Source organism: Nothobranchius furzeri, chromosome 16 (genome assembly GCF_043380555.1).
Source record: "Nothobranchius furzeri strain GRZ-AD chromosome 16, NfurGRZ-RIMD1, whole genome shotgun sequence".
In the NCBI taxonomy this organism is placed as follows: domain Eukaryota; kingdom Metazoa; phylum Chordata; class Actinopteri; order Cyprinodontiformes; family Nothobranchiidae; genus Nothobranchius; species Nothobranchius furzeri.
The window spans coordinates 43,120,149-43,147,072 of record NC_091756.1 but is presented as its reverse complement, the minus strand read 5'-3'; the positions used below and the strand labels follow the sequence as shown (position 1 = coordinate 43,147,072).

General features: G+C 40.5%; 2 protein-coding genes across 4 annotated transcripts in view; one reads left to right on the top strand and one right to left on the bottom strand.

Moving 5' to 3' along the window:
* dock1 (dedicator of cytokinesis 1) overlaps positions 1–26,924 on the bottom strand; it is a 297,928-nt gene that overhangs the window by 109,066 nt on the left and 161,938 nt on the right. The gene's annotated exons all lie outside the window — the stretch shown is intronic.
* LOC107387779 (inhibitory synaptic factor 2A) overlaps positions 1–26,924 on the top strand; it is a 40,849-nt gene that overhangs the window by 5,053 nt on the left and 8,872 nt on the right. For both annotated transcript variants that reach the window (XM_015962955.3, XM_054749269.2), the window contains exons 2-3: positions 6,206–7,421; positions 16,625–16,696. In XM_015962955.3, coding sequence (XP_015818441.3) covers positions 6,211–7,421; positions 16,625–16,696 — 1,283 coding nt within the window. In that variant the 5' untranslated portion in view covers positions 6,206–6,210. The remainder of the gene's footprint in view (positions 1–6,205; positions 7,422–16,624; positions 16,697–26,924) is intronic.

Below are 26,924 nucleotides of genomic sequence, written 5' to 3'. Positions count from 1 at the left end.
CAATCCCTGAAAATCCTGTGACATGCAGCTTGTTTCTCTGGTATTTACTGAAAAAATCTGAGCAGCTTTGGTGCTTTGTCTAATGCATTGCACTAATGTTATCATTCGCCACCTATTTGCACGGTCATTCATTCATACACCTCTACACTGTATTGATAAGAGCATGTGTGTTTGCACGTTTCACCACAGACTGAAAAAGAAAAGCCCCGACAACAAATCAACAGTATTACTGCTGATTTATTGTTGGTACTCATAAGAGGCAAATCAAAGATGTTTCAAAACATGACTAAGCCCCATGTAATTATGAGCAGAGGCTGAGAGGAGAGGGAGATGAAACAAGATAACAGTAGATTACAGTGAAGTTTTTAACTTCAATGTGATTATACGGCAGCGTCGGAGCCGCAATAATAATGTTATAAAGCACTAAATCACTGCTAACCCTAATTTCTATCTATTATATCAAAATTGGCCACTTTTAAGCCCTTCACACTTTCAATATTAACAGAGACGGCTCTCTGTGGGCTGGAGTGTGTGTGTGTGTGTGTGTGTGTGTGTGTGTGTGTATGGTAATCAGATTTAGTAATTATTTTTAAAAAGCCACCCTAACATAACATTAATATAAGCTTGATGATATATATATATATATATATATATATATATATATATATATATATATATATATATATATATATATATATATATATATATATATTTAGAAGTAAAAGTGAAGATAATGTAAAGGCCTAAGAGCAACAGAAAGACTGTTGACATTACTGCTAGTAATTGACATGTATAGCTACATTTCAAGGCGTTTCATTAACTCAGTTTTCCGATGCATGCTTTGTTAATGGATTTCCCCTTCGGTGGAGCAGAGGCGATAAAACAAAATTAGTCTGCATAGAAGTTACGATAAACATTTCCATCCTGAGGTAGAATCGGGACGCAGAAATTTGCACAATTTAAGATTTCCTCCGCAGGTAAATAATCAGAGTGACATTGAAAAGACTGCTGACTCATTTGAAGTTTTTTAAAATGCACAAAAGGTGTTAATAATTTTTTTTATCATGGTGTGATCTTTTTAAGTGAAGATCTGAACATTGAGAACACACTAAACATAAAAAGAGGTGTTTATTAAAAACCGGAGTTGAACTCTTGAAAAAGGATCTAAATGAAATGAAGTGAGAAATCTTTCAGGTTCATTTACTCCCAGGAAATGTCCTTGTGCCCCTAGAATAAACTCAGACTCATCATCCCAGAATGATGTGCTGCTCAAACAAGGTCAGCTATGAGCATGTTGACATGTTTAGTCATGTGCAAGTCACTTCATGAGGTCTGTTTTTAGTAGAAATAGTGGGTCAGCTCACTTGACTAGCGTGCCCTTTCCTTTTAAAAGGGACAGAGTCCACCACATATAAGGGTCAGCTTTCTAAGCCTGTGTGCTGAGTCGTGTTGTTTATGGACGAGGTCATATTGTTGGTGTTCCAGCCATAGGTGAGATACGAGTGCTGCAGCGGTCGCCCCGGACTCAACCCAACGGGTAATAAATCAGATATGTGGAGCCAGGGACACATCATTTAGCCTCCAGCACTTATCTGTCAGAAAGGATCAAATTATGGTGTGAGTATGATACAACACCAGCTAACTGTATGAGCACTCTGGAGCTAATGATTAGGAAAACGAAGGACTAGAGATACTTGCCGTTTGTGCTGACAAACCCCATACAAATCTGCAGGCTGAGGAATAAATCACTCAGATATAAAACCTGCACACTCTGAGTCTAAGGTCTAATTTGAGCCTAGATTATGGAGAAATATTCAGCGACTGACACTGGAGATGGGACGCCAGTTAAAATGATCTCCTATTCAAAATGTCACCACCTGTACAAACAAGCAGAAGACACTGGCAGTGACGGATCATACTGATGAACAGATTCGAGTCTGGGAGCAAATGTGCCACATTCAAAAGGACAGAAGACGAGAGGAAATTGTGACTTGTTTGAACTGAAAGGCTTCATTTGCCATGAAGATGACTTAATAATTGGAACATGAATGGGTTGGAGGTTTTGCTACTTTACATTCTTGTAACTCTACTTTCTAAGCTCAATCAGTCTAATAACATGAAGGTCCGGAGTCACTCAGAAAGTTTGTACGTGCTCTCCCAAAAGAGTCGCTAACAATATTTTTTCATTGACGGAATTTTTTATATTCAAATTATAATAATAAGAATCCACCGACCATTCTTTGAGGACATTTTACCACCCTACAGTAAAATATATTCATGGTTTCTTACACATTTTAAAATTTCAAGTATTTCTTGAAACATTTATTCCTCAGTAGGATCTCAGGGAGCTGGTGTCCATCTCCAGCAGTCCTCGAGCAAAAGGCAGGGGACACCACGGACTGATTACCAGTCCATCACAGGGACACAGAGAAAAACAACCACTGGCCCAGTTCCAATACTTTCACTGCAGCCTACGGTCCTCTATGAAGGACACTTGGAGGAAGTGCATGTAAGGCTTGGAGTGCATTGAGAACAAGTGTGCAAAAAAACTGCAGAGTGTGTATTGCATCATGGACCGTAATATGGGATGCTGGTCGCTGTTTGTGCTACTTTGCTGCTTGAAATGATGTTATAATTGAAAGTTATTAAAACAAGTAAATATAAGTTAACAGTATTCTTCAACAGACATGTAATGCATCTTTCCAACAGAGAAATATTTGATTGTAATCATACAAGTACACGATAATAAAATATTTAATATTTCGATACCTTTTGGAAAGGACACTTGAGCCATTTCTCTGCCTTCTTCTCAAACTTTGCATGGAGCAATTGATTGTGGGTAATACCCTTCACTGAAGTTCGCACTGGAGAAATGGATCAAGGGTGCAAAAGGGATGGGTCCAAGGAATCAGGACACCTTTCGCACTGGACGGTAACGTGCAATTCAGGGTGGAAGTGCGAGTATTGGGACTGGGCCTCTCACTCACTCACACACAGACAGTTTAGAGTCTCCAATTAGTCTAACATGCATATCTTTGGCTCGTGGGTAAAAACAGAGCGCTTAGAGAAAACCCATCAATGCATGGGGAGAACATTCAATGCAGAAAGGCCACAGCCAGGATTCGAACTTGCAACTTCTTGTTGTGAAGCCACAGTGCTAACATCTGCACCACCAAGCAGCACGTTTTCTAACCTAAATACTCAGAATGTTCAGTAAATTTTTTATATGAAAAAATTAGTAAATTTGCATTAAACAGTGATGTAGTGTTCTTCTACGTATGTTTCAAACATGGTTGAAACTAACTGTGTACAAAAGCAGACAGCAGGAAACATCAATACATACTTTTTAAGTACTAAAGCACTTGGTCGTTTACATTTTGTCAATGGTCTTACTTAAAGATGCACTGGTTTTGGTTTTATAAGCAGGGCAAAACCAAAGTTTCATATTGTCCACATTGAACATTAAACTTTATTGTCAATCAACTTAACACAAAATAACTGGCCTGCATGAGTGTGTGCATCCCTGTTGTGTATTGTGAATGTGTTCACTGTCCATAAAAGTGACTGCATCCTCACTGTACTCGTCTGTTATCTGCTCATATTAGTAATACCCTGTCTGTCGAGCATCAAACAAGCGTCTGCTTGCACAGCAGAAAAGCTGCCATCTGCAAACTGTCAATACAAGCATGCTGTGCAGCTCTCGCCCCACAGTGACACCTGTGGCCAACTTTAGACTGGTTACAGGGAGGAGTGTCAAACTGCAACATGGTTTACAGGTTCAAACAGTTTTCCTGAGAAAAATAAATCCAAACATGACACGACATCTAGAGATAATAATCGTCATGTGTAAGGCACATGTGACACTTGATCCGAGAGTGAAGCTTTATGTACTCAGAAAAGATTTAAATCACAATAAAACTGACTGAACTTCTGGATCAGCTATGAGTCCTTGCTCGAAGGAGGAGGAACGACAAAAGAGAGTCCATTGAAAAGTGACAGGATGATTTTGACAACATATAATATTACAATATTCACAAATTATGCAGACAAATGTCCACAGACATGAGAATCATGCCAGATATGAAATTAGAGAGTCAAAGAAGGCTCTGTCCTCTAAAGGAGGCAGAAATACCAAATGCCTTCATTTAAAAAGAGATTGTGTTGAAGACCAGAGAGGGAAAAACACGCCCTATCTATACCTGCAGGCGAGGATAACATCAGGCTTGAAATCAGATGTATTTATTGTTGACAGAGAGCAGTCATGACAGATAAGTTGAGAGGTATAATTGGTCTATCTGATTAAGCATCTATAAGCATGTGGAGTGTTTGCTTATGGTAAATCAGTTGGCGGGGGCCAGGGGTGTTTATATTATTTTTAGAGCCCCAGACACAGACAGCAGAGCAGGTAGCATGCCTTTGGTTTGATACATCATCATGTGCTCGCTTCTCCTTTAGGAGTTTTACAGTGTACATGTGTTGGAAAAGCATTTTATGTAAAATAACTAAAACATTTGCATAGATGGGGAAGGGGCAAACATGGCATCAAGAGGGTCATGTACTCTTAGTAAATCAGTCCTTGACTGTGAAAAGTGCAAGCCTCAAATACTACTTTCAGTACTGCCATCGGTACCATCATGGATAAAAGAGTCTAAAAGTGAACAAAAATGAAATAATACTCACTAACAGATGTGTTTGTGTTCGATAGGTAAAATAACTGTTGCTTTAAAGAGGCCATATCATGGAAAGCCCACTTTTTTGGAGCTTTTTAGTGTGTAATATTAAAAAAAAAAAACCCAAACCCATTTTTTGCTGCATTCATGAATTTTTTCCTGTTTCAGCTTCAAATTTGGAATTTTATTTTGAAATTCGTGAAAACAGACCAAAGTAAAAACTCAGTTTTCCAGCTCCTGACACCAGGCCCTGCTCTCCCCTGAATCTGGTCTGGGTTAGCTACACTTGCCAGTCTGATGTATTCAACCTTTTATTAGTAAACTGTTTAAAATACAAGGACTAAAATGTATTATTTATTTATTTATTTTTTTCCAGGTTGAGTCCATGTGAGGTGAGCAGAGTAAATCAACTAAAATGCTGCTTGGACCAAATTCAAAGATGTTTAGAGACACACAAGTTTGGCAGAAAATAATCAATAAAACTAAAATAAAAAAACATGAAATCTGCTTCAGCTGGTGAAATAAATTACTGCTGACACCAACAGGAGTCGAACCGACATCAGCACAACAAAACAGAGTTGGCAGGCAGATGTCTTAATCTCTGAACTATCATAGCCACTGTAACCAAGATGCTCTTAAAGATACATTTAGCCAAAGTGTGCAAAGGCAGAGTTTCACTGAAACAAAGAGATTTTTTTATTGGTATAAATTCAGGCTGACGAAAATAACTTGTATTTAAGATATATGACTTCTCAAAAGTGCCAACGGTGCTATTTTATCATTTACTGTGCCTACGTGTGCTCTCAAAGGTTTAAAATAGTATGATATGGAACCTTTAAGCCTTAAGCCAAATGATTCAGCCTCTGGTATTTACGTGCTTCTGGTCCATTTAGGAGTTATGTAAACCAACACTGGAATAGACACATTTGCAATGGACTTTGCTGAGCTCTGATCTGCAAAATAATAATAATAATTATAATAATAATAAGCAGATGCCCAGAAAATCTTGAAACACCTTCTTAACACTCTAATCTATCGGATTTAGTTGCTCTAAACCCAACAAGCATTATTAAACCAGCAAAACGCACACCTTCTGCCGTAAAAAGCATGTTTGATCATCTACAAATAAGATATAATTTAAAGTGCAACAAACCATAAAAGTTCTCATAAAACCAGCCAACAGACATTAATCAACTTAGAACAGCAGAAGAGGAAAACAGGTGGTAAAACGGTTAACTGACAATAAAAAAGATAAATGAAGCTCAAAGTAGAGCTGCTAATCTCAAAGAAAAGATAAAACACATTAAGAAGATCGCTTGTAATACTCTTAAGACATGTTTGCACCATAAATGTGCACGGTTTACTGCATAAGCATTGAAAATTGGCAAACATGAAAGACCGAAGAAATGCAGCAATAAAGAAGGAATGAAGAGCTTTGCTGGAATGAAATTCTGTATACACATTTTATTTGAGGAAAGTGTCCTTGCCATCTATATCTAATTATTAACACAGCTTTCTCTCTCCATGCATCTCAGGAAACATGGTGAGCAAGGAGGGTGGCAAGTGCTTGCTCACCAACTCTGAGTCTGACTCAGAGGCAGCGCCCTTGCCCTCCACCTCGCTGGCGCTGGAGGTGAAGTATTCCCTGGAAGCGAGTCGACAGGTGAGGAAGAGAAACAAGGCCCTGCAAGTGCGCTTCAAGGACATCTGCGAGGCACAGAACGAGCAAAGGGAGGCAGAGCTGCAGGCGGCGGGGAAGGGCGGCAAGCCGTTGTCGTATAAGGTGGCTTACCGCAAGTACATGACCGTCCCTGCCCGTAGATCCATCCCTAACGTCACAAAGAGCACAGGCGTCCAGACGTCCCCTGATCTAAAGAAACGCTACCAGACCTTCCCATTTGAGCGCAAAAAAGGACACACATTTAAACATGTGGCAGCGGTGGAAACGTATAAAGGTCAGAATAACGGGTTTGTTATGGAGGTAAAGCAATCCAAAGCGACTGAGCAGGGTTTAAATGAGGAGGAAGAAAGAGCCAGTAGGGGGAGTGGAGTCCTGAGGACCAGGGCTCTCCTCCATACTAATGAGTGTATCGCCACAGTGGAGCAGCACAGTGCACCGGATGGCCTGTGCTCTGACGCTCTACTGCTCAGTTGCACTGCAGACACACCAAGAAGAAGCGGAGCCGGTGCACAAACAAAGTACCGGCTTTGTAGTGTCCCGTCTGAAGGTGGAACTGGATTACAACACAGGGGGGCTGATGTGGACATTGTGGCCAAGAGACAACTGCTCAGTCTGGAAGAGGGCTCTTCCCAAACACTCCCGGACAGGACCTCCAAGGTTACAGGCCCCATCGCATGGAACTCTTTAACGCAAGTGGAGTGCTTGGATAGTCCATCTGTGCAAAGCAAACGAAAAAAAGGCCTCCAGCTCAACGGGCTGTCGAGTGAGACATTACCACGATCCAGCGGAGGGTGTACAACAAAGGCACAGTGCCACACAGGACAGATATCTGCCCAGCCTTTACGGGGCATGGAGGAACCTCTGTGGCCCTCTGTAAGCGCCGTGGCTGTTGGGACACCACCCAACCAAACACAGGAATCCTGTAAGCAAATAGTGCCTGTGAATCAGGACAGGGATGTAAAAGCACAGCTCCAAGTCATGGAAAACCTCATCAGCTCCAGCCAGGAGACCATCAAGGTGCTGCTTGGGGTCATCCAGGAACTAGAAAAGGGAGAAGCCCACCGTGAAGGGTAAGACATCGGGCTTCACACTTACACCCTGAGAGGCACAGTTTATTTTTTGGTCCGTCTTATCACATCATTCAAAACTCAAAGTGCTAATTCAAAGCAATAACCCCCGTACAGCTGCTTTTCCTTTGCACACATTTACTAATCATAAAGCTAATTGAATGGAACATAATAAAACCATTTTCATGCAAATTTTCATGAGGCTAAAGATTAATGTAGCTCTGAAAATGAGTCAGCATCCAGCCATAACTAAAGTGTGCAGGTAACAACAAACTGGAAAATAAATAAATACAAACACAACCACTACCCTTGATTAGTCGCAGCAGGGCTTTAACCTGAACCACTAATACTATAAGGCCAGCTGGAGTTAAACAAATGTCTACAGATAAAAATGCAAATGCAAAAAAATATGTAATTACCTAAATGCCACCACAAGTGGCTTAAAGAAGAAACCAAGTGGCTTTCATGTTGATATCTGTTATAATTCCATTATGTAAGGATTCTCCTCTGGGTGCTATGGAGCTTGTAGGCATATCAAACTCCTCACTAGACAAAGTTTTGGATGAATAGTAGTTTTAAACCTTTCACTCAGTGTGTTTACATGCGCATCCAAGTTAATTTATTTACAGCAATAAACTGGGAGTCTTTATCCTACTCTACATGTTTGCTAGAAAACCAGATTTTTGAAGGAAGTGTGTTCTACTTTAATACAGTAGGAGGTGACATGCACCCTTTCCTGTTGGTATTCTTACAGTTAGCCTATAGCAACGCAAATAGTAAACAAACGCTGGCGGGAATGAAGCAGACAAAGCTGAAACAGGATATGCACAATGGTGGAAGGAATGGACAACAACAATGCTGCAGCACAGTTTATTTGGTACGTACTGTACTGTGAGATGGTGTCACGTGTTACGTTGTGTTGATGACTTTATCAGAAGATCGTTTCTGTGGTCTTGTCACTTCAGGAAGGTGTGTGTACCAGCTCAACAAAGCCGTTTACATGCACTGGAAGCCGGGTTACAAACGCGTTATCTGGGTACTTCAGCTCCGCTAGAACCAGTTCACCTTCAACCAGACTAACGCATTTACATGCAATCTGACGTCAGTCTATTTCAATGTATGGCGGAGGACATTTCTGAATTTCAGAAAATAACGTCCCTCTTCACCTTCTGAAATAAATGCGCATGAGAGAGAAGGCCCAGTTATCTTTGTGGACGCTCTGTTTATAAGTAGCTGCTGGCCTTGCAGCTAACCCATTCTAGCGGTAATCTGTATGAATTTCTCCATATAGCATGTTGAACTTTAGCTTACCTGTCGAGCAGAGATGTCTGTGGGGAGCCTAAACATCGCTTTGCGCATGAGCAGGAAGTGAAAAATACCCAACAACGAGCACATATGACGACGACGGCTTTGCATGAATGGTTCACCAGAATGATTGACCATTATGAGGACCAATAATTCAGATAAGGCAATAGTTGTTTACTGATGTGCATGTAAACACAAATTGGAGCTTGTTCACACAGTAGAGATGTTTTGTGTATTTGCAAGTGATTTTAGTCATTCGAGCTTTGTTTCCATATGAAAATGATGTTTTGGGATTTAAATTTTTTTTTAAATCTTAAGCGCAACCCTTGATTTAGTGTAGATAGCCAAAATTACTTTGAGGACTTTGAAAAAAGCCACAACCTGTGAAAAAGCCATTTATTTTCCTATGGGTATCGAGTGTGTACAAAAGGGCCACAGATAGCATCAATCCAGCTGGAATAGAAGACAGACCCTCCGAAGGATAAAAGCAAACAAACTGGACCATTTGTTGATTGAATTGCTCAGGTTTAGCACTCATATTTTAGTCAGTTCTGACCAACGAAGGTGGTCTCAGATACTTCACATGATCTCAATAGCTAAATATCAAACTATTGACACGCTTTTCACTCACAAACACTTCAAAGATTCTGAGATCATCTGTTAGTATCAACATGAGGGTTAAACACTTTTAAACAGGGTTTGTGGGAGGAAGAGATGTTACAGCAGTCTGAGTTTACACCACCTAAAAAGGCAATTATCTTGCAAAAAAGTAGCCTTAGCCTCCTTATCACCAAACTCATAAAAGGAAGCTGTGAGTGAAAATTAAACAGACATGTGGTGCAGCAGGAGGATTTAGCATCTGGGTGATCAGATGTGGATAGACTGGCAGGCGGGGAAGTACAGTACATACAATAAACAAAGAAAAAGGGTTTGCAAATTAAAGGGAGGATATTTCTTCTTCCGGGTGGATCTTCTGAACCATTGGTCCACATAACTGTCAATGATTCTGGTGAAGCTTTCACGCAAGGCCGTCGTCATACGTGCCGAAGTGAGAAATAAGACCAAAGTTTTTCTAGAAGAATCTTCACAACAATGGCGTGCGCTGAAAGTGAAAGTTGGGCTCCCCACGGACGCCTCTGTCACCGGTTTTCTGCTCGACAGGTAAGCTAAAGTTCGGCACGCTATTTGGAGAAAGTTATTTCAGATTACTGCAAGGAGAAGTGCTGCAAGGCTGGCAGCTACTTGTAAACAGAGCGTACACGAGGATAACTGGGCGGTCTCTCTCATGCAAATTTTTCCAAAACGTGGACAGGGCGGTTATTTCCTGTAATTCAGAAACAACCCCCAACCATTCCTTTGAGATCAGTAGTGACTATTGGCACTATCTGTCTAAACATTAAAAGCAAAAAATACATGCTTCTGTCCATTAATTATAAATATATGTATTTAGTCAGTGAGCAAAATAATCTCCCTGTAATCCATTCAGTCCCAAATGAACATGAACATGTCTTCTTTTTGTATATTTCTAAATTAGAAAGGTGGAAATTTAGCGAGGCGTGGAAACATTTAAATTTCATTTTATTCACACTACATTATCTCTCTATTCTCCTTGTTCAAATGTCACTAAAACCACAAGTAGAATCGCCCACAGGCTGCTGGTGAATGAGTACAACTTCATCTCTTCTACAATAGCTTTTCTTATCCAACAGATAATTCAAGGTAACTTTGTTCCTACGTGTTTAACACATGCCACTGAGATATGGATTAGAGTCTCACTGGTGAGGTGTAAAAACAGCAGGACTGGTTTCTGGAAATATTTTATTGAAGCAAATATCACAAGGACTTCTCAACAAGAGGCCTGCTACAACACTCCTGATCCTTTTCCCGGAAAAACACAGAAATGAGACGGCCTATTTAACAACACACGGAGATAAGAGAGAGGGAATTGGCAGATCAAAATAAACCAAGATCTCTAAAATAAAAGGAGCTTCATTTTAAATAGTTCACAGTGCCCCAGTACTTGCAAAAAATGTCACACTCTAGTAAATCTTGTTTGAGAAACAGGCTGCAAGTTGATTTAAGCTGCATCATTGTGACAAATGTGGAATAAAAATAAACAAAACAGGGAAAAAAGGAAACAAACATCAAGTCTTGGTAATGGCTGCTTTAAACTAAAACTGGATCTCCTTTTAAAGATATCTCAACTCAAACACGGAGAGATATTATTAGGAAGTATCATTCTTTTCTTTTTTCTTATTTGTTACTTGTAAGCCTTAAACCCCCAGGAAACTCCAAGTCTGAGGAATAAAAGCTAAATCAGTTTTTTCTTTAAACAGAAGCTTTCAAAGCTGCCAATCTCCCCATCCGGTTCAGAAACGATGTTGTGCGGTGGGAGGCAGCAGAACAAACAATCAATCATCACTGTCCATCAGCAGCTACATGGAAGACAACGCAATTTTTCTATAAGGTGTCAAATGTAGAGTTAGCAATAACAAAATAGCAATGACTGATAGTACACTTACCAGAAAAACCACATTCAGCAGCTGCAGTTATGAGGATCTACCTCTGTCTGATTCATGGAACCAGTGTCTTGTTGCCTCCAGCGGTGCTGGTTCTCTCTAGTTTAAATGTGGTAACTTAAGGTTCTTGTCTGCTATATTTGAAACCCCTACTTGCTTTAAGATCCATAGCAAACATATATTCTCTTTTTGGTTTCATGTTTCCTGTTCTTAAGGCTCATTGCTGTCATGAGAAAGCAAGGTTTTCAAATCCATTGAAGCGTCCATTAAACTGGTGTACTGTGGTCCAAATAAAAATGAACTTCTTGGGCAGCCATAAAGGCAGAAACATAAGTTTTACTTTTGATTTTTTTATTAAAATTTTTTTGGTCTGAGCTGTAGCCACCTCTTCTCATTAGTCCTCACCTAGTGTTTTATGACCAACAGTAGACTCCCAAACCCAATTTTGGAAGCCAACGTTCTAAAGAAAGCAGCCTTTAGGGCTGAAGGGGATACTTTTGTTCCATCTCTTCTAGTAAATAGAATTTGCATGGAGCTGCAAAGTTGACTTGACCCATGAAAGTAACCGTTTATATTCCAGAGTGACCTTTTGATGCTAGATAAAAAGTAAGCTGTGGGATTTATCAGTGAGCTCAAGTATTACTTTTAATTCTTTCATTTATCAGCCCTTCAAGTGTCCTACACTTTATTCAACAGCTTCAAGCCAGATGGTGCTTAGGTTTGACCAATTTCCTGTATAGGTTCTTCCCATTATTGTAAAAAAAGTTTCCCAGTTAGAAGTAGCAAGAGCATTAGCTTTCACCACTAACCTTTATTATTAGTGCCAATCCACTGCAGAAGCCTCAAACACAAAAAGTTGGAGGCCAAACTGCTAAAAATATAATTGCCTTTGATAATTGAATATCGTATAAGCATCATATCACGTTGGTCAAAGCTACAAGTTGCCACATGGGAATAGCTAAGGAGTAGGGATGTAAGAAAATGTTGATACAGCAATATATTGGGATTTTTTCTAGCAATATTATATCAATATTTAAAAGCTGTGTATCAAAAATAGCGATATGGCAATATATCAAGATATTTTTTCCTGTGATATTATATCACTGATCCCTGCTTAGTCTACTGCCATTGCGACCCGACCCCGGATAAGTGGCCAAACATGGATGGATGGATGAATGGACATTATATCGATTTTCAAAAGTTGTGTATCTAATTTTTGGAAGAATTTACATGCAAACATTTGTGTATTTTCTTTTCTTTTGGTGGAATTCAAACGCCGACCACTAGTTAGCAGCAGTGTGCAATGGGTTTTGTTTCCACCGTTGAAATGTAAATCCCTCTATAATGGTTCTGATACCTCATGTTAAACATGTTAGGTATCAGTTTGGACTGTTAATGGAATATTCCTACAATAAATGGTGTCAAAGCTAAATCGCTAATAGCGTCTGACTGAAGGTATTGCGATATATAACGATACATTGTATTGTCTCACTTGTATCATGATACGTATCGTATCTCCACAATTTCACTAATACACAACCCTACTAAAGAGCCATGTATGGCTCCAGAACTGCAGGTTGCATTCTCCTGTCATCATGAAGTCATCTAATGTAAATAAGCAGGAATTTATATTTTTTATTTCATCTTTATTTCAAAATGATTTTGTTCTGTGTGTCAGTCTAGCCACGCTCCATTGTAACTTCAGCAGGTCTACCAATGGCCCAATCAGTTTTGTGTTCTGCCAATCACAGCACTCTGTCGGTTTGATGGGCGGGATGATGCAACGGAGTGAAACAACTAAGATGGTGGCAGCTCCACTCACTTGAAATGGCTTTAGCATCAGCTTTGGACAATTCAAACTTGAGCTTTTCTTTGAGTCAAGAGCAGATACAGGTTCTTAAGTCCTATATTTAGAAAAATGATGTATTTGGCTGTGTATGGCAAACTGCCCCATAGACTGGCATCAGTAGCGGTGAGCACATCACATTGTTCATTGTCCAATAGCATGCAGAGACAATTTAGAAGATAACTATAAATTCTGCCCCACGACTGAGATGTGTCTATAGGTCGTGGTCAGACTGTATATTCACAAATACAGGCGGTCTTGGCAGGCTAGTCATTTGGATAAGCAAACTAAAAGGAGGAATGACTAAGAGTGGCACAGAGATGAAGTTGCTGGATTGTAAATTACGATGATTATTGGAGATAGTAGTGAGCAAAGGTATGGAGTTTTGCTAATGTGTGTTTAATAAATTCACTGATATAAATGTAACATTCAGGAGGAATGTAATGATGGCCAGTTTACAAGAGAGTGATAAATGGCATTAAGTTTATGGAGATGTTTTTAGAGGCAGAACTGGGGAGGATTCTTTTTACCAAGTTGTGGTTTGCACAATTAATAAATATGACCTACTGCAGTACAGGAAGGTAATCATCAATTTGTCTTTGGAAATTAGTGTATTATTATGGATATCAAAGGAAAGTAATCAGTCGCTTAAATAGATGAGTAACAAATACATGTGCTGCTAATTTCAGAAAGAAAGGGCCAAGAGGATCCAAACCAGTTGATTTGTGAAGAAACATTTTGAGTAGCTCCTCATTAAGGGTATTTGTTCTTCGTAGAACTTCTCAAGATCCCTTTCCTTATGCATTATGACTGACAGTGGAGCCCCAAACTTTAAATTGAGGATCTAATGCAGGGGTATTCAATTCTCAGCATGGAGGTCTGGTATCCAGCACGTTTTAGTCTAAACTCTGCTTCAACACGCCTCAACACGCCTGTTTTCAATCAGCAGGGGTCTCATTTATCAAACATTGCATAGAATCCTTACTAAAACCGTACTTAAGCTCAGCAAAAAAATTTTCATTTATGCCAAGTAGGTTTGTGATCTATCAAACCTGGAGTATGCACAGCTGCACGCAATCTCTGCTTCATAAATCAGAAGCTATCTAGAAACGTTCTCAGCTGTTTTTTAGTCACATCCCGCCCTCACCACGCCCACTTACTGCCATAAATAGTCAATGCAAAGTGCCTTGTGGATCTCATGCATATACATAAGCTGGCTGTTGCAGTGCTCCGCCAATGACGATGGCGACCGTAGATCAAGGCAGATGAAGGAAGCTCAATTTCACAGAAGCAGAAGTTGAGGTACCTGTGGGTGAGGTGGAGAAAAGAAAGGAAGTGGTTTTGCAAAACAAATAAGAGAAAATCCATCGAGTGGCACATGGTTGCTGAAGCCGTCAATGTGAATTCTTCAGAGAGATCTGTGACGGATATAAAAAAAAAAAATGGTCCAATCGGGATTTGATCCCCAGACTCCCGGGTGAAAATCATGCGCGCTAACCAGTCAGCCAAACAGAGATCTCCCCTGTACAAGTAGCCAGGGTGCATGATCAATCAGGTCACAGTGACAGGACACACACTGTCACAGACGTATGACATTCTGTCTCAATCTGTCCCCCTGCTGATATTCTGCACTTAAGGCTGTGTGTGTGTGTGTGTGTGTGTGTGTGTGCGCGCACGCGTGTGGGTGCGTGAGTGTGCGCGCGCGCGTGTGTGAGTGTGCGCGCGTGAGTGTGCGTGTGGGGGGTCTTGTTCTGTGTGGAAAAAAAGCAGTACAAGTGATAATGCTGCAGGATTTCATAATTTTATCCTTCTCAGCAGCAGCACTGCAGGTGCTCTCCATGTCCAAAATGTGCGTAAGCCAGGTCCTTAGTCAACTTAGAGTTGTGCACATTTTTCCGCTAAGTTTTCTTTCATAAACCCCAAAGATTGCGTGGAAAGTTGCTTACGCAGTTTTCCGACCCCGTTTTGTGCGTAAGCAAGCTTTATGAATGAGGCCCCAGGTGATTAACAGGCTTCTGCAGAGCTTGAAAGGCTGCTGCACAGGTGATTCAATCACTGAATCAAGTGTGCTGGAGCAGAGAAACCACTAAAACGTGCTGGATACCATACCTCCAGGACCAGAATTGAATGCCCCTGACCTAAAGTATTCAAACCATTTAGATCCGGTTGCCATATTGGACTCAGAAGCTCTCCACATACAAGTAAGCTCAAAAAGACACATTATGGCAAAATCTCTGTAGAACAAAGTTGCATACAGGTCTAGAGCACATCGTGTGTTGCATCTAACAACACACCACTTGGGAATATTGTTGTTACATCAAAGAGTGTTGGCAGACCAGAGCCAATTAATCTCACTCTTAGGACTAGGTCTATTAGCACCATGTATGTATGTATGCTTGTTTTCATGCTTCCAGACTGCCACCCACACAGTGACCTTTTGGAAAGCTCTCCTGGTAGCACAAAGGGTGGAGGGTGGATAAACTTACAGTTAATGGCACTTTTGGCTTCACTCCCCCCAGGGAGGCCCGCCAAAATGAGCCCTGCTCTCTTTATTTTCTTTTATCAACTCGGTATGAGGGCACGGTGGGAGGTGTGCGAGACAGAGAGTAAAAGAGAGAACAGAGTGAAGTAGTTCAGAGGATCCGATCCAGTTGGACGCGCAACCAGTTGGCTCCTCGTTGATTGGCTCACCTGGTGGAAAAGTTACGTGGCCTTTTGTACTGTGCTAAACCAATCTCCCAATGAAAGCCAGCTAATTATATTTTGTCCATATATAATCAAGAAAACAAACTGTGACACTGCACTTTTCTCCAGTACCTCAATCTGCGGCTGCTTCAGATATTAACATCGATATCGGCTCCTCTAATACCTGTCAGGGCATGCAGCACCAGAAGCAGAACAGCAGATAAAAGGATGAATTTATGATAGTTTAATTTTTATTGGTGCCGCACCCGATGGCCAGTGTGACAAGCATGGTGGTGACAGAGCTAAATAATGTCTCTGCTTCTCCAAAGATGAAAGACGGGATTTATTAGTGAAAGCACATTATCCGCGACGATGAGACTGATCGGGTGGCTTTTGCTGCTACGCTCATTTGGGAAATTCTGATTCATAACGGGAAACATTTAGTGTAACCAAATAACAATAAAATAAACTCAATTATCTGTAAAACTAGATGTAAATCTTGCAAGTTTAATTCCAACTTTGCACTTCACTTTTTGTTCATTAAAATGAAATTCAAAAACGTTTGCACTATAAGGTATTTGACAGAAATGCAGAGCAGAACTCCCAGTGCATCCTCAATTTGACTGCTTTGACCTCCAAACTGTGAACCATAGCTGATGGCTAACACTGTGATCTTTCCACCAGAGCTGCAGGGCGTGGAGCACTCAGGAGGGCACTGTGACTCCTCCTCACCCTCATTTAATTTGAGTCTTGCTAACGAGAGATGACAAATAAAATGAGAAAGGAAGGTGCAATGCAGCAGTTTAACAAGTCCCGTAATTACTCATTCACGACTCTCATCTTCCCTGCAGACTCTCCTATCGAACTGGACAGGACACGGCCAACTGTGACACATGCCGGAACAGTGCATGCATTATTTACAGGTAAGTGGTCAAGACTCTCTAAAGACACAATGATCCCAATGTGTCCTGTCCTTTCTCCTTGGGATAGAGTGAAAGATTTAATTAGGGTCAGGAGAGCAGAGGGTAAAGGGTAAAGAGTGCAGGACTAATGTAAAATGTTGTTCTCGCCCTAAAAATATACGTCTTTGTGTGATACACCAGTTATCCCCTAACACCATTTCCTTCACTGATTGGTGCTGAGCAGATGTAGTTTGCAGGAGACAAAAAAGAGAGGTCACAGAGAAGAATGAGCAAGCACAGGGCCAAGAAAGGTGAAGTTAATTAACGTCAAACATCATGAAATATCACTGTGAGCTGTTGCCTAGACAACAAAAACTCTGACCATGTTCAACCACTTGTTCATATTCCACAAAAAGTACAGACGTGAGTCCAAAGTCACCTCTGAACTAGAATGCAATAAACAAAGCATGCATGCATTATTTATGATGTAGACCTAAATGTTCAGGAAAAAAAAAACAACTCTTGAAAACGAGTTTCTTCTTATTCAAGAAGCATTCTCGATTCAAACGGAAGAAAGGGGCTAACAGGCTTTTAAACTGTAGTGAGCTACTTTAAGTAGTTTACAGGTCAGTCTTCCTCCCGAGAGTTGTTCATGTCTCTGTTGTCCACATGTTTTCTGAAGGTGTGAATGAAGTGATCTCTCTCTGGATTTAACTCAGAGCTGCATTGTAGGTTTGTGAATGGAGAATTCCTAACATAGAAACTCTCCAAAATGTACAATTCCACTTTCAATTCAATCACCCAAGAGTTTCACAGTACTGACACAGTCAGGAATGTGATCAAATTTCACATGTGGGCCATGACCACAATGACCCTAGCAACGCCCAGGTGAGAGAAAACCGGGACTGAGCTTTAAACTAGCTCGCATTAATGAAGTTCTTGCTATAGTTTAAACACTTGCTAGTCTGCATGTTTGTTCCTCAGATGAGAAGAAAAATGTAATCAAGTAAGTAAAAAATTCCAGTTGCCATATTTCAACCTTCTAGGGCTGAGAATCTTCAGCCCTTATGTCTACTTGCAAGAACTTGTTTTGTTTTATTAATCTATGCATCGACACGCTTCAATTAGTCAACTCGAGATAAAAAGGTAATTATTTTTGTCAGTTGTGTTTGTTTAACAGTCTTTAACTGATCAACGTAGCTTTAATGGCCAAGAAAGCGTGAACAAACTGAATGAAATAGCAGTTGTTGATTTTTATTTCTTTTTTTAATGACTGGAGTCAACTTTGTGTACTTTTTAGCAGCATTACTTAAACATAACTCATGATACAGCCTAATTGATGTTGCTAATTTTGTGAATCACTACAATGAATGCAGTGAAAGATGATGTAATAGATTACATAATTACTGCATTGAACTGCCTATCCATATTTCACAGGGTTAAATGTAAAACTAAACGATCAAACAAACTGCAATAAAGTAAAAACTAAAAAAGTCACAGTTGTCTACAGACGTAAAAAAATCCCTTCTCTATGAATCTTGGAAATAGAAGGAGTTATTCTGAAAACCTTGACACATCTGGAGCTTCTGTTTTCAGAAAATACACTGCCTGGTCAAAAATTAAAGTCTCTAAGAAAATGAATAGGAGCCTCCTATTGGATAATTACTGCAAAGGTGATTATATTTCAGCTGCAACAAGGTATTGAACCCCAACTGGTGCAATGAGTTGCTTCTGATTTCTTAAACAACCATGTGGAAAGATGCATTTGGCAGCCATGGAAAAGATGTCTGTTTGAGAAGGGTCAGATCATTGGCATGCATCAATCAGAGAAAACCTCTAAGGAGATTGTAGAAATGACAAACTGGGTTAAGAACCGTCCAACGCATTATTAAAAACTGGTCTGATGAGTCCAGATGGACCCTGTTCCAGAGTGATGGTGCATCAGGGTAAGAAGAGAGGCAGATGAAGTGATGCACCCATCATGCCTAGTGCCTACTGAACAAGCATGTGGGGGCAGTGCTATAATCTGGGCTTGCTGCGCTTGTTCAGGTCTAGTTTCAGCAACAGGACGTTCTCCAAGAATGAGGTCGGCTGACTACCTGAATATACTGAATGACCAGGTTATTCCGTATCCCCTGATGGCACGGGTATTCTCTAAGATGACAATGCCAGGATTCATCAGACTCAAATAGTGAAAGAGTGGTTCAGGGAGAATGAGACATTATTTCCACAGACCTTAACACCATTGAGAATCTTTGGGATGTGCTGGAGAAGGCTTTGTGCCGCGGTCAGATTCTACCATCATCAATACAAGATCTTGGTGACCATTAATGCAACACTGGATGGAGATAAATCTACTGACACTGCAGAAGCTTATGGAAACAACGCCACAGCGAATGTGTGTCGTAATCAAAGCTAAAGGTTGTCCAATGTAATATTAGAGTGTGTGACTTTTGTTTCTTTGGCCGGGCAATGTAGTTCATAAATTCTATATCTTTTTTTTCTTTATATTTCAAGGATAAACCCCAAATTAAAAACAGGGTCATGTTATTATTTAGCTTCATGAGCAAACTGTAGTGGGATTAGAAGCATTGCACAGAGACAGCCCACATGTGTGGCACCAGCTAAGTGTTAACTCTAACCTAGCTCGACAATGGGCTTGCTTTATGTTAGAATGGTCTGACACCATCTTTAAGAGCATCACAGCCTGCTGCGGCGCATAATCAAAAGGAACAGAGGGGTGACAAAAATGACAAAGGAAGGAGATTTTAAACGTATGAGGCTAAGAGGCTATCAATAAACTGGTTTTAGTGGTCACAGCCATTCCACAAAGTCTGAAATTCTCCTCTCCAGAGCCATTTTAATCATTTTTTATCTACCACTCAACAACTGATAAGCCTCCGGCTAAACTTCAATTGGCTGCTGATTTTCCAGAAGTGCCACATCGCCCCGTCCTCTCTGATGTTTGAGCTAAAGGAGACTTGTCATGTGTTTAAGTGTTTTTAAAATCATTGCAGATTCCCCGTACAGCCGTGGGGAGGACAACACGAAAGGTGCTTAAACAGCAGTTCAGTGACAGAGAGGTGAGCTGAGCTGAATGATGGCCTGTGATCTAGGGTACAGAGACAGAGCATTAATTAAAATGAGACAGTGTGAATACAGGATTAAAGGACGGATGACTGAAAATGGACTTACTGATGAGACTGCTGTTTAAATCATTTTTCATCTACTACACTCAATAACGGATTAGCCTCTGGCTAATCTAACAGCAGCTGGAAATCTTGCATTACAGTGCATTAGTCAGCACAACTTTAACTTGTTTAATGTGTACTATCCTCACTGCTGTGTTGGAGTAAGTGTTTTGCTGACAAATACCAACGAGGCTGTAAAATGTGCAAACAGTATCAATTAAAACATGTTTATACTTATTCAAATACAAAAACTAGTGTTTTTTGAGATTTACTATAGATAAACACGTAGGATCTCCCTGAATTTTTACAGATGCATGTCACACATCAACAGAGCTGTCCTTAAGCAGGCACTTTAAAAACATCAAAAGCTGTGTTTTGCCTTCTTATACCTGTCATGATTGGTTGAATTGCTTCACTTGTGGAGTATGAGCAGAAAGCCAAAGTCTTTACTAAAAGAGGCACATTTTTAACAAACCACTTCAACTCCTGGCACGCTTTCCATTTCAAAACAGGCAGAAATTTCCAACAGAGATGTTTGAAATTTGTCTAATTGACCCGAGTTGATCTTTCAGAGACTTGCTTGACATGGTTAATAGTGTTGATTGGACACGGAATCAAATATAGCTGTTGTATTCATAGAGGCAGAGGGATTAAACGACAATCTAATTACTTAAATCTCCATGAAAACAACCTCTCTGGAGGTGGAGGAATACAGGATGCGAAAGCTTGAAGAAAAATGCTATGTTTGGTTATGTGGGAAGAATGGCAGTCTGTGGCATGTTAGAGAGAGATTTAGCCTAGATTTTTTTAACACTATGAGGCAGCCTGTAAAACTGTGTGATAAAAACATTTAAAGTCCTTCTTGTTAAGTTGTATGTCTGTTTCACAGGCGCATCAAAAATGTCAAATAGATAACTCCTAGAAACAGATGAGTAATTTGCAAAAATGGTCATTTATTCGAAACTAAAGACAGAAAATGTCACGTTGAGGTTAGGAGGTTTGGACTAGGGCTGCAACAAACGATTATTTGGATAATCGATGAATCGGATGGGGTCTCGACACGATTAATCGATTAATCGGATTACATGGGGAAATTTTTAAAAACTGCTAGGGAAACGTTATTTCTCTCCTTCCTTCACTTTATTTAACACAACATTATTAGAAAACAGTTCAATAGCAGAAAAACAACATGCCATCACCTAAATTGTCTTATAAGGTGTATAGACAGAGACCCTAAGCTACATCTATCTGTGACCTAAAATGCTTGGACCAATTAAACAGCTTAAGGGCAATTCTCATCTGTTTTGTTTGATCTCATCTGTAGACATTTATCATAACTGGGGATGTCAAACAACAAATTTTTAAATGTAATTAAACATAAAATGTGAATTAATCAAAATTGATCACTATTTCCAAAAATGACTGAAAAAATAAGTTGTCACACACTCCATGGAAACTTTCAGAGAATCCACAAATAGTGGCTTTCAAATGGTTTTGTTACTTTCTGCAAGTTTAGAAAAGAAGCAGATGAGACAGCATGTCTGATCATTTAGTTTTTCATCTGATAATATTAGAACATGTCAGTAATGCCTGAGGGGCTTTTACAAACACTGTATAACTAACACTCCTGGAGAGGGCATGAATTACACAGAGGCTTCTGGGAAGCCCAGTTATGGGGGGGGGGGCATTTTGCCTTGGCCCCCAAAAGGTCTTGAAACGGCCCTGGGTGTGTGACTGAGTGTTGAAGGTGACCTGAATAGTATCAAATTTATAAATACTACATGTGTGTAACTTATTGTTTTATAGGTAAAAACGTGTAGTGGAGGTAAATCTACCTACATTTTACTTTTCAACACTTTGTTTTGTTTTGTTGTTTTTATTGAACTATTTTCCTGTCCTGTCTGTCTCTCATCTTCCTGCATCTCCTCTTAATTCTCCAGAAAAACTGCTGCCTGGATTCTTACTTTTTCACCTCATCAGTTACTTCTGAGCAGATAAAGGGATCTCCTGACCGCAAAGCGCAGAGCGCGTTTTCGATGCTGCGTCAGTGAGGTGAAATCACCGCAGCACAGGTGATGAGCTCCGCAGTGGCAGAGCGCTGCAGGCACAAATAAGACAGAAAATAGAGAACATGTGCGGACATGAACGATCGTGTGCTAATTATAGTTTTTTGGTTGCGCCACTTTGAGAATGGACCGTGCGCTGGAAGCAGCTGCCTGGATCGCTGCGCAACAATGCGCTGTGCCGCTCTCTGCTCAAAAGAGTCCAAAAATGATATAATATAGAAAACTTTTTTCCGGTTCACCTGGATGTGTAGGATATACAGCTCCCCCTTAATTCGATCCCTGCTCCTGGATGAAAAGCCGGACATTTTCATCAATACATGAACCCGCAGTCCGGACGCGCCGGACAGAGAGTGAAAAGTGGACACGTCCGGGGAAAACGGAACGTACGGTCACCATAGTCCTCATAAAGCGGGAAATTATAGATACAGTATTTTGCTCGTGCCCTGGGCCCTTTAGAGTTCGTGGGCCCTGGGCAATTGCCCAGTTAATCCGGCCTTGGGCGGAACCGGTTCGCAGCAGCGCGAGTCCCCCCCGCTCATCTAATAAGCGTCGCGCTCACAACTTTAGACTCTTTTTTACGAGCTTAGGGCATGTCTAGCCTGTGTAATAATCCGGGACTTGGATGAATCACTTTTGAAAAGTTTTTAATTTACCCGGACACAGAGTTTTCTCCTTCCTCGCTGATGATCCCGACATGCTTGCGTTTAAGACGCTGCATCATCCCGTGCCATGCTAAGTCTGACCTAAACGTTGCAGGTAACGCATGTCTTCGCCTGATTTAACTGAAAATGCTCCCAAACTTTAAAAGCTTTTACTTTTTTGACTCTCGCTGCTTCTGCCATGTTCCTCTTCCAAACAACTGCCGGCTCTCCCTCGCGCTGATCTGTCTGCGCGCAACGGCGGGTGGGAAGGGGGGGGCGCTTTTGGAAGAGTTGTGCGACACAACGAATCGATGACGCAATTCGTTTGCCAACGCTTTTAGTAATCGATTTTCATCGAATTTATCGATTCGTTGTTGCAGCCCTAGTTTGGACCCAAAATGCAAAAACCCGGAACGACACAGGCAGGAGCGGTTGCAAAAATAAGAATCCTTTATTTTAGGAGGAACGACAAAACTCGAGAGCACAGGAGGCAACTAGAAAAACGCTGACAAAGACAATGGACCAACAAACACTGAGAGACAAGACAGGGTTACATACACATGGGCTGGGTGATTAAGGGAATTGGGCACAGGTGAGACTAACAAACTGAGAGGAGGAGCAGAAACAAGCAGGGGAGGAAACCAGACCAAAAATGGGGAAGGAAACACAATAAACTAAAAGGAGATACAACCTAGATAATCTAAACATACAGACAACTAAAGAAAGGTGAACCTGAAACTGAGACGAACCTGAAACTAGAAACACTCTGGGTTAGATATAGGAACTTAAAGAGACCAGAACGAAAGGAAGAGGAGATCTAATACAGGGGATCTTAATAATGGGGAAACTAAATAAGAAATGAGTGCCTAGGTGGAACAAGAGGGAAACCTGGAGGGGGCTGGGGACCACAGGGACACAGAACATGAAAGAAACTATTTAACTTGTTCAAAGCAACAAATCTGAAGATTGTTCTTGATGTATGTGACACACCTCATTTACAAAATACTAGTTAATATATGAAAACTGTGTTACTAAGATTAACTGTTGGAGGGCCATGCTGAAACTAATTCAAATGATCCTAAAACAGTTCAATAACAAGATCGGTTACAAAAAGAGCACCTTAAGAGAAGCCGAATCTCTCAGAAGTAAAAATAGACAAGAAGTGCAGCAATTCGCAAATAAAACGTGTCTGTTCATTAAACAATTTGAGAATAGTGGTTTGTAATGTTTTGTTACACAAAACTCACTTTTTGCATCCTTTTGTGCTGCCATGTGGGTCTCCACTGCCTCTACAAACACTCACAACGTGAATAAAACGCATCCATCCAATTTCTGTCAATGTTTAGTTACTGAAATTATTTGTTTTCATGAGCTTTTAGAAAATGTCCCGTCTTGTGACCTCACAATAGGGTTGGGCAGTTAGTTGAATTCACTGACCATTTGTGATCAGTCGAACCCTTCGCTAATGTTTTTTTTCTTGTTTTTTTTAATGAGCGATATTTCTTTATGCCAGTGAATTCGTCAAGCCTTCACGTTAAAGCAGCATCATTTGTGCGATAGTCATTCTATGTGCCTATTATGCATCATTTAAAAGTTAGGATTCTTGTTATTATAGATATGTATGACTATCAATAACTGTATAGACAGCAAATGCTTGTCAAACAGTTCAAAAAGTCATAAGGTCAAACTCACTGCTCAACGCCTCATTTCACTGACCGAAAAGAGCCACCTAGAAAAAAAGGATCTGTACAGAACCCTGAAACTGCTCGTTCCAAGAGGTACCGAAATAGTCAAAGACTATAGTTGGTGAGAATTACTTTTCATGTGAGACTGATTTTGTGCAACCATCAAACTATTTAAACTAAAAAGGTATAATGTGTCCCCTTTACAGATAAGCTTGACTCATTTTTAATACATTTGCAGCAGTCTCTAGTAGGAACGTTGCAGGAACTAGAAGTGAGCCAGATCAGAGTTGAGCTGAATAATGCAGGATTTGAAGTCTTGTTTCCCGATAGTTGGTCATTTCACCTTGAAATGGGTGAAAGCAATGCAACTCACCAATGACAATTTGCTCTGCAACGTTGAGGTTTTAAATAACAAGCCTTAAGCAGCTCTGCTGTGTTGTGGTGTTACTAAAGCTAATGGTTAGATTCTGCTAGTCAATACCTTTTCTGCCGTTTCCTGGATGCTAAAACAACAGCGTTCCTCATCGCGAGTAACTTGGCTGACAGATTCATACAAAGTCTTTTCCAGCTTTTGGATTGTGAATACATACAAATGCACTCTTACTAGGCAATCTATGAAATGTGAGCGCAACTTAGAGTCATTTGAAAAATCACTTGTGTTATTATTATCCTGGGATGAGATAGAGTTGAAATCTCACAGCTGTCCAAAGGAAAAGACAAACAAAGCGTTGCGTAAATTATTTTTCATCTATCTAAAAGCAGAAGATGACAGCAATGCAACTCACCAATGACAATTGGTGACCAATGACAACCTGAGTGGACATCGGCAGCAATGTAATTTGTTTGGTTCACTTTTGTAGAACTTTGTAAAACGGATAGTTGAAATTCTGCAGAATCAGCTTGTTTTCTTAGTTACACTAAATCTCTTTAATGAGATTTTAAAGTAAAGTAAAGTGCATGCTCCAGCAAAATGTGTCTGAAATGCACTCTACCATAACACTGAAACAGAGCTTTAAGGGGTTAATGCGATCAGGTCATGTTGCCGTGGCAACTGAACCAGTGTAATTAATACACCTCCTTCACGTACAGCTACTGTTATATTTGCGTCATTTCACTTGGCTCAGAATGCCTCCTTTGTTCTTGTGTTTGTGACAAAGTCAGTCCCATTACTCCAGTGGACATTTGGCCCCATACATCATTTTAACGCAGCTCAGTAAGGAGTCAGCCATCCACTCTTGATATAATCAATTTGTGCTAGAGTGTATGGAACCATCCAACCCACACTTACCACAACAGTAATATCGGATCAATAGAATAAAGTTGCTTATGAGCCGAGACCTCTAACAGAACTCATGAGCTGCTCCAGTGTTTATTTTTTGACTTGTCTTCTCTATCACTATAAAGCATCCAACTACCTAATAGTGCTACAGTGAGAGTGGGCGGTAAGCGAGATCCTTAGGACGCTTAAGTAGGAAAAGAGGGAGGAGTGACAAGATTCCAGCAGCAGAATCCATAATGCAGGGGCTGGAAACACCCTTCCCAGAGGGCCGGTGTCCAGCATTTTTTACTGTTTTCTCTGTTTCAACACACCTGGTTTTAATCAGCATGTGATTAACCGGCTCCTGCAGGTGAATCAACGTACTGAAGTAGGGAAACAACTAAAATATGCTGGATATGGCCCTCGGGGAAGGGAGTTGCCAACCCCTGCAATGAGGAAAGAAGATGTAACCTCTACTAGGAAGCAAAATGGAAACAAGGGACAAAAACTAAGAAGGAAAGGAAAAGTAGACAAAACAGGATGGAACCTTGGGATTTGAAACACATTCTGCTAATGTTTTGACACACCACTGCAATCCAATTTCCCCCGCATAGCATTTACACGGGTTAATCCGCTGATCAAACAAAAAGATGTAAGTGATTGTGATTAAGGAAGTCGATTGGGAGGTCTCCACCGTTGGGCAGTTAGTTCCCAGAGGGGTAAATTCGTTACAAGTTTGCACACCATCTGTTTAATTCAATTGAAGGTACCTTACAATTATTGATCATTAACTGACTTTCTAACAGCACATTCTCAAAATACCACAGTGTTGAATTAACAAAAAGTAAACCCACAAAGAAACGTGGTTTTAAACATGAGAAAGCCAATCCATTGAGCAAAGCAATATAAAAACATATGTGACAAAAGCTTTAAATGTGATTTTGTATAAAATGTCAATTTTAGCAATCAAGGATGTTTGATTGCACACGTCTGCCAGGGGAGGATATCCCCTGTTCAAAAGAATAACAACATTTTCCAGAGGAGTGGTGGAAATGGTTACCACAGTTACAGGAGTGATTCTCTGTAGGACAGATAGCACTAAGGGACAGTATGGACAGTCAGGAAAGAGCACATTCACACTAATTAGAAAAATTAGAAAACAGGAAAGAGGACGAGGTGAAAATGTGTTACCACACAAGGATGAAAGAGATCTGAGACGCAAACACATTTGGAGTGGTGTGAGAGGTCGATGAGGGTCGTGTGAGTTGTTGAGGTTACTCATGAGATGATGCATGTACTTTTCTGGATTTTTAGAAAGCAGAGCCATGACAGGAAAACAGCCAGAGGATGTTGATGAGAGAGGTTAAAGATAGAAGGTCCAGAGTGTGTTTTACAATTTGTTCTGAAC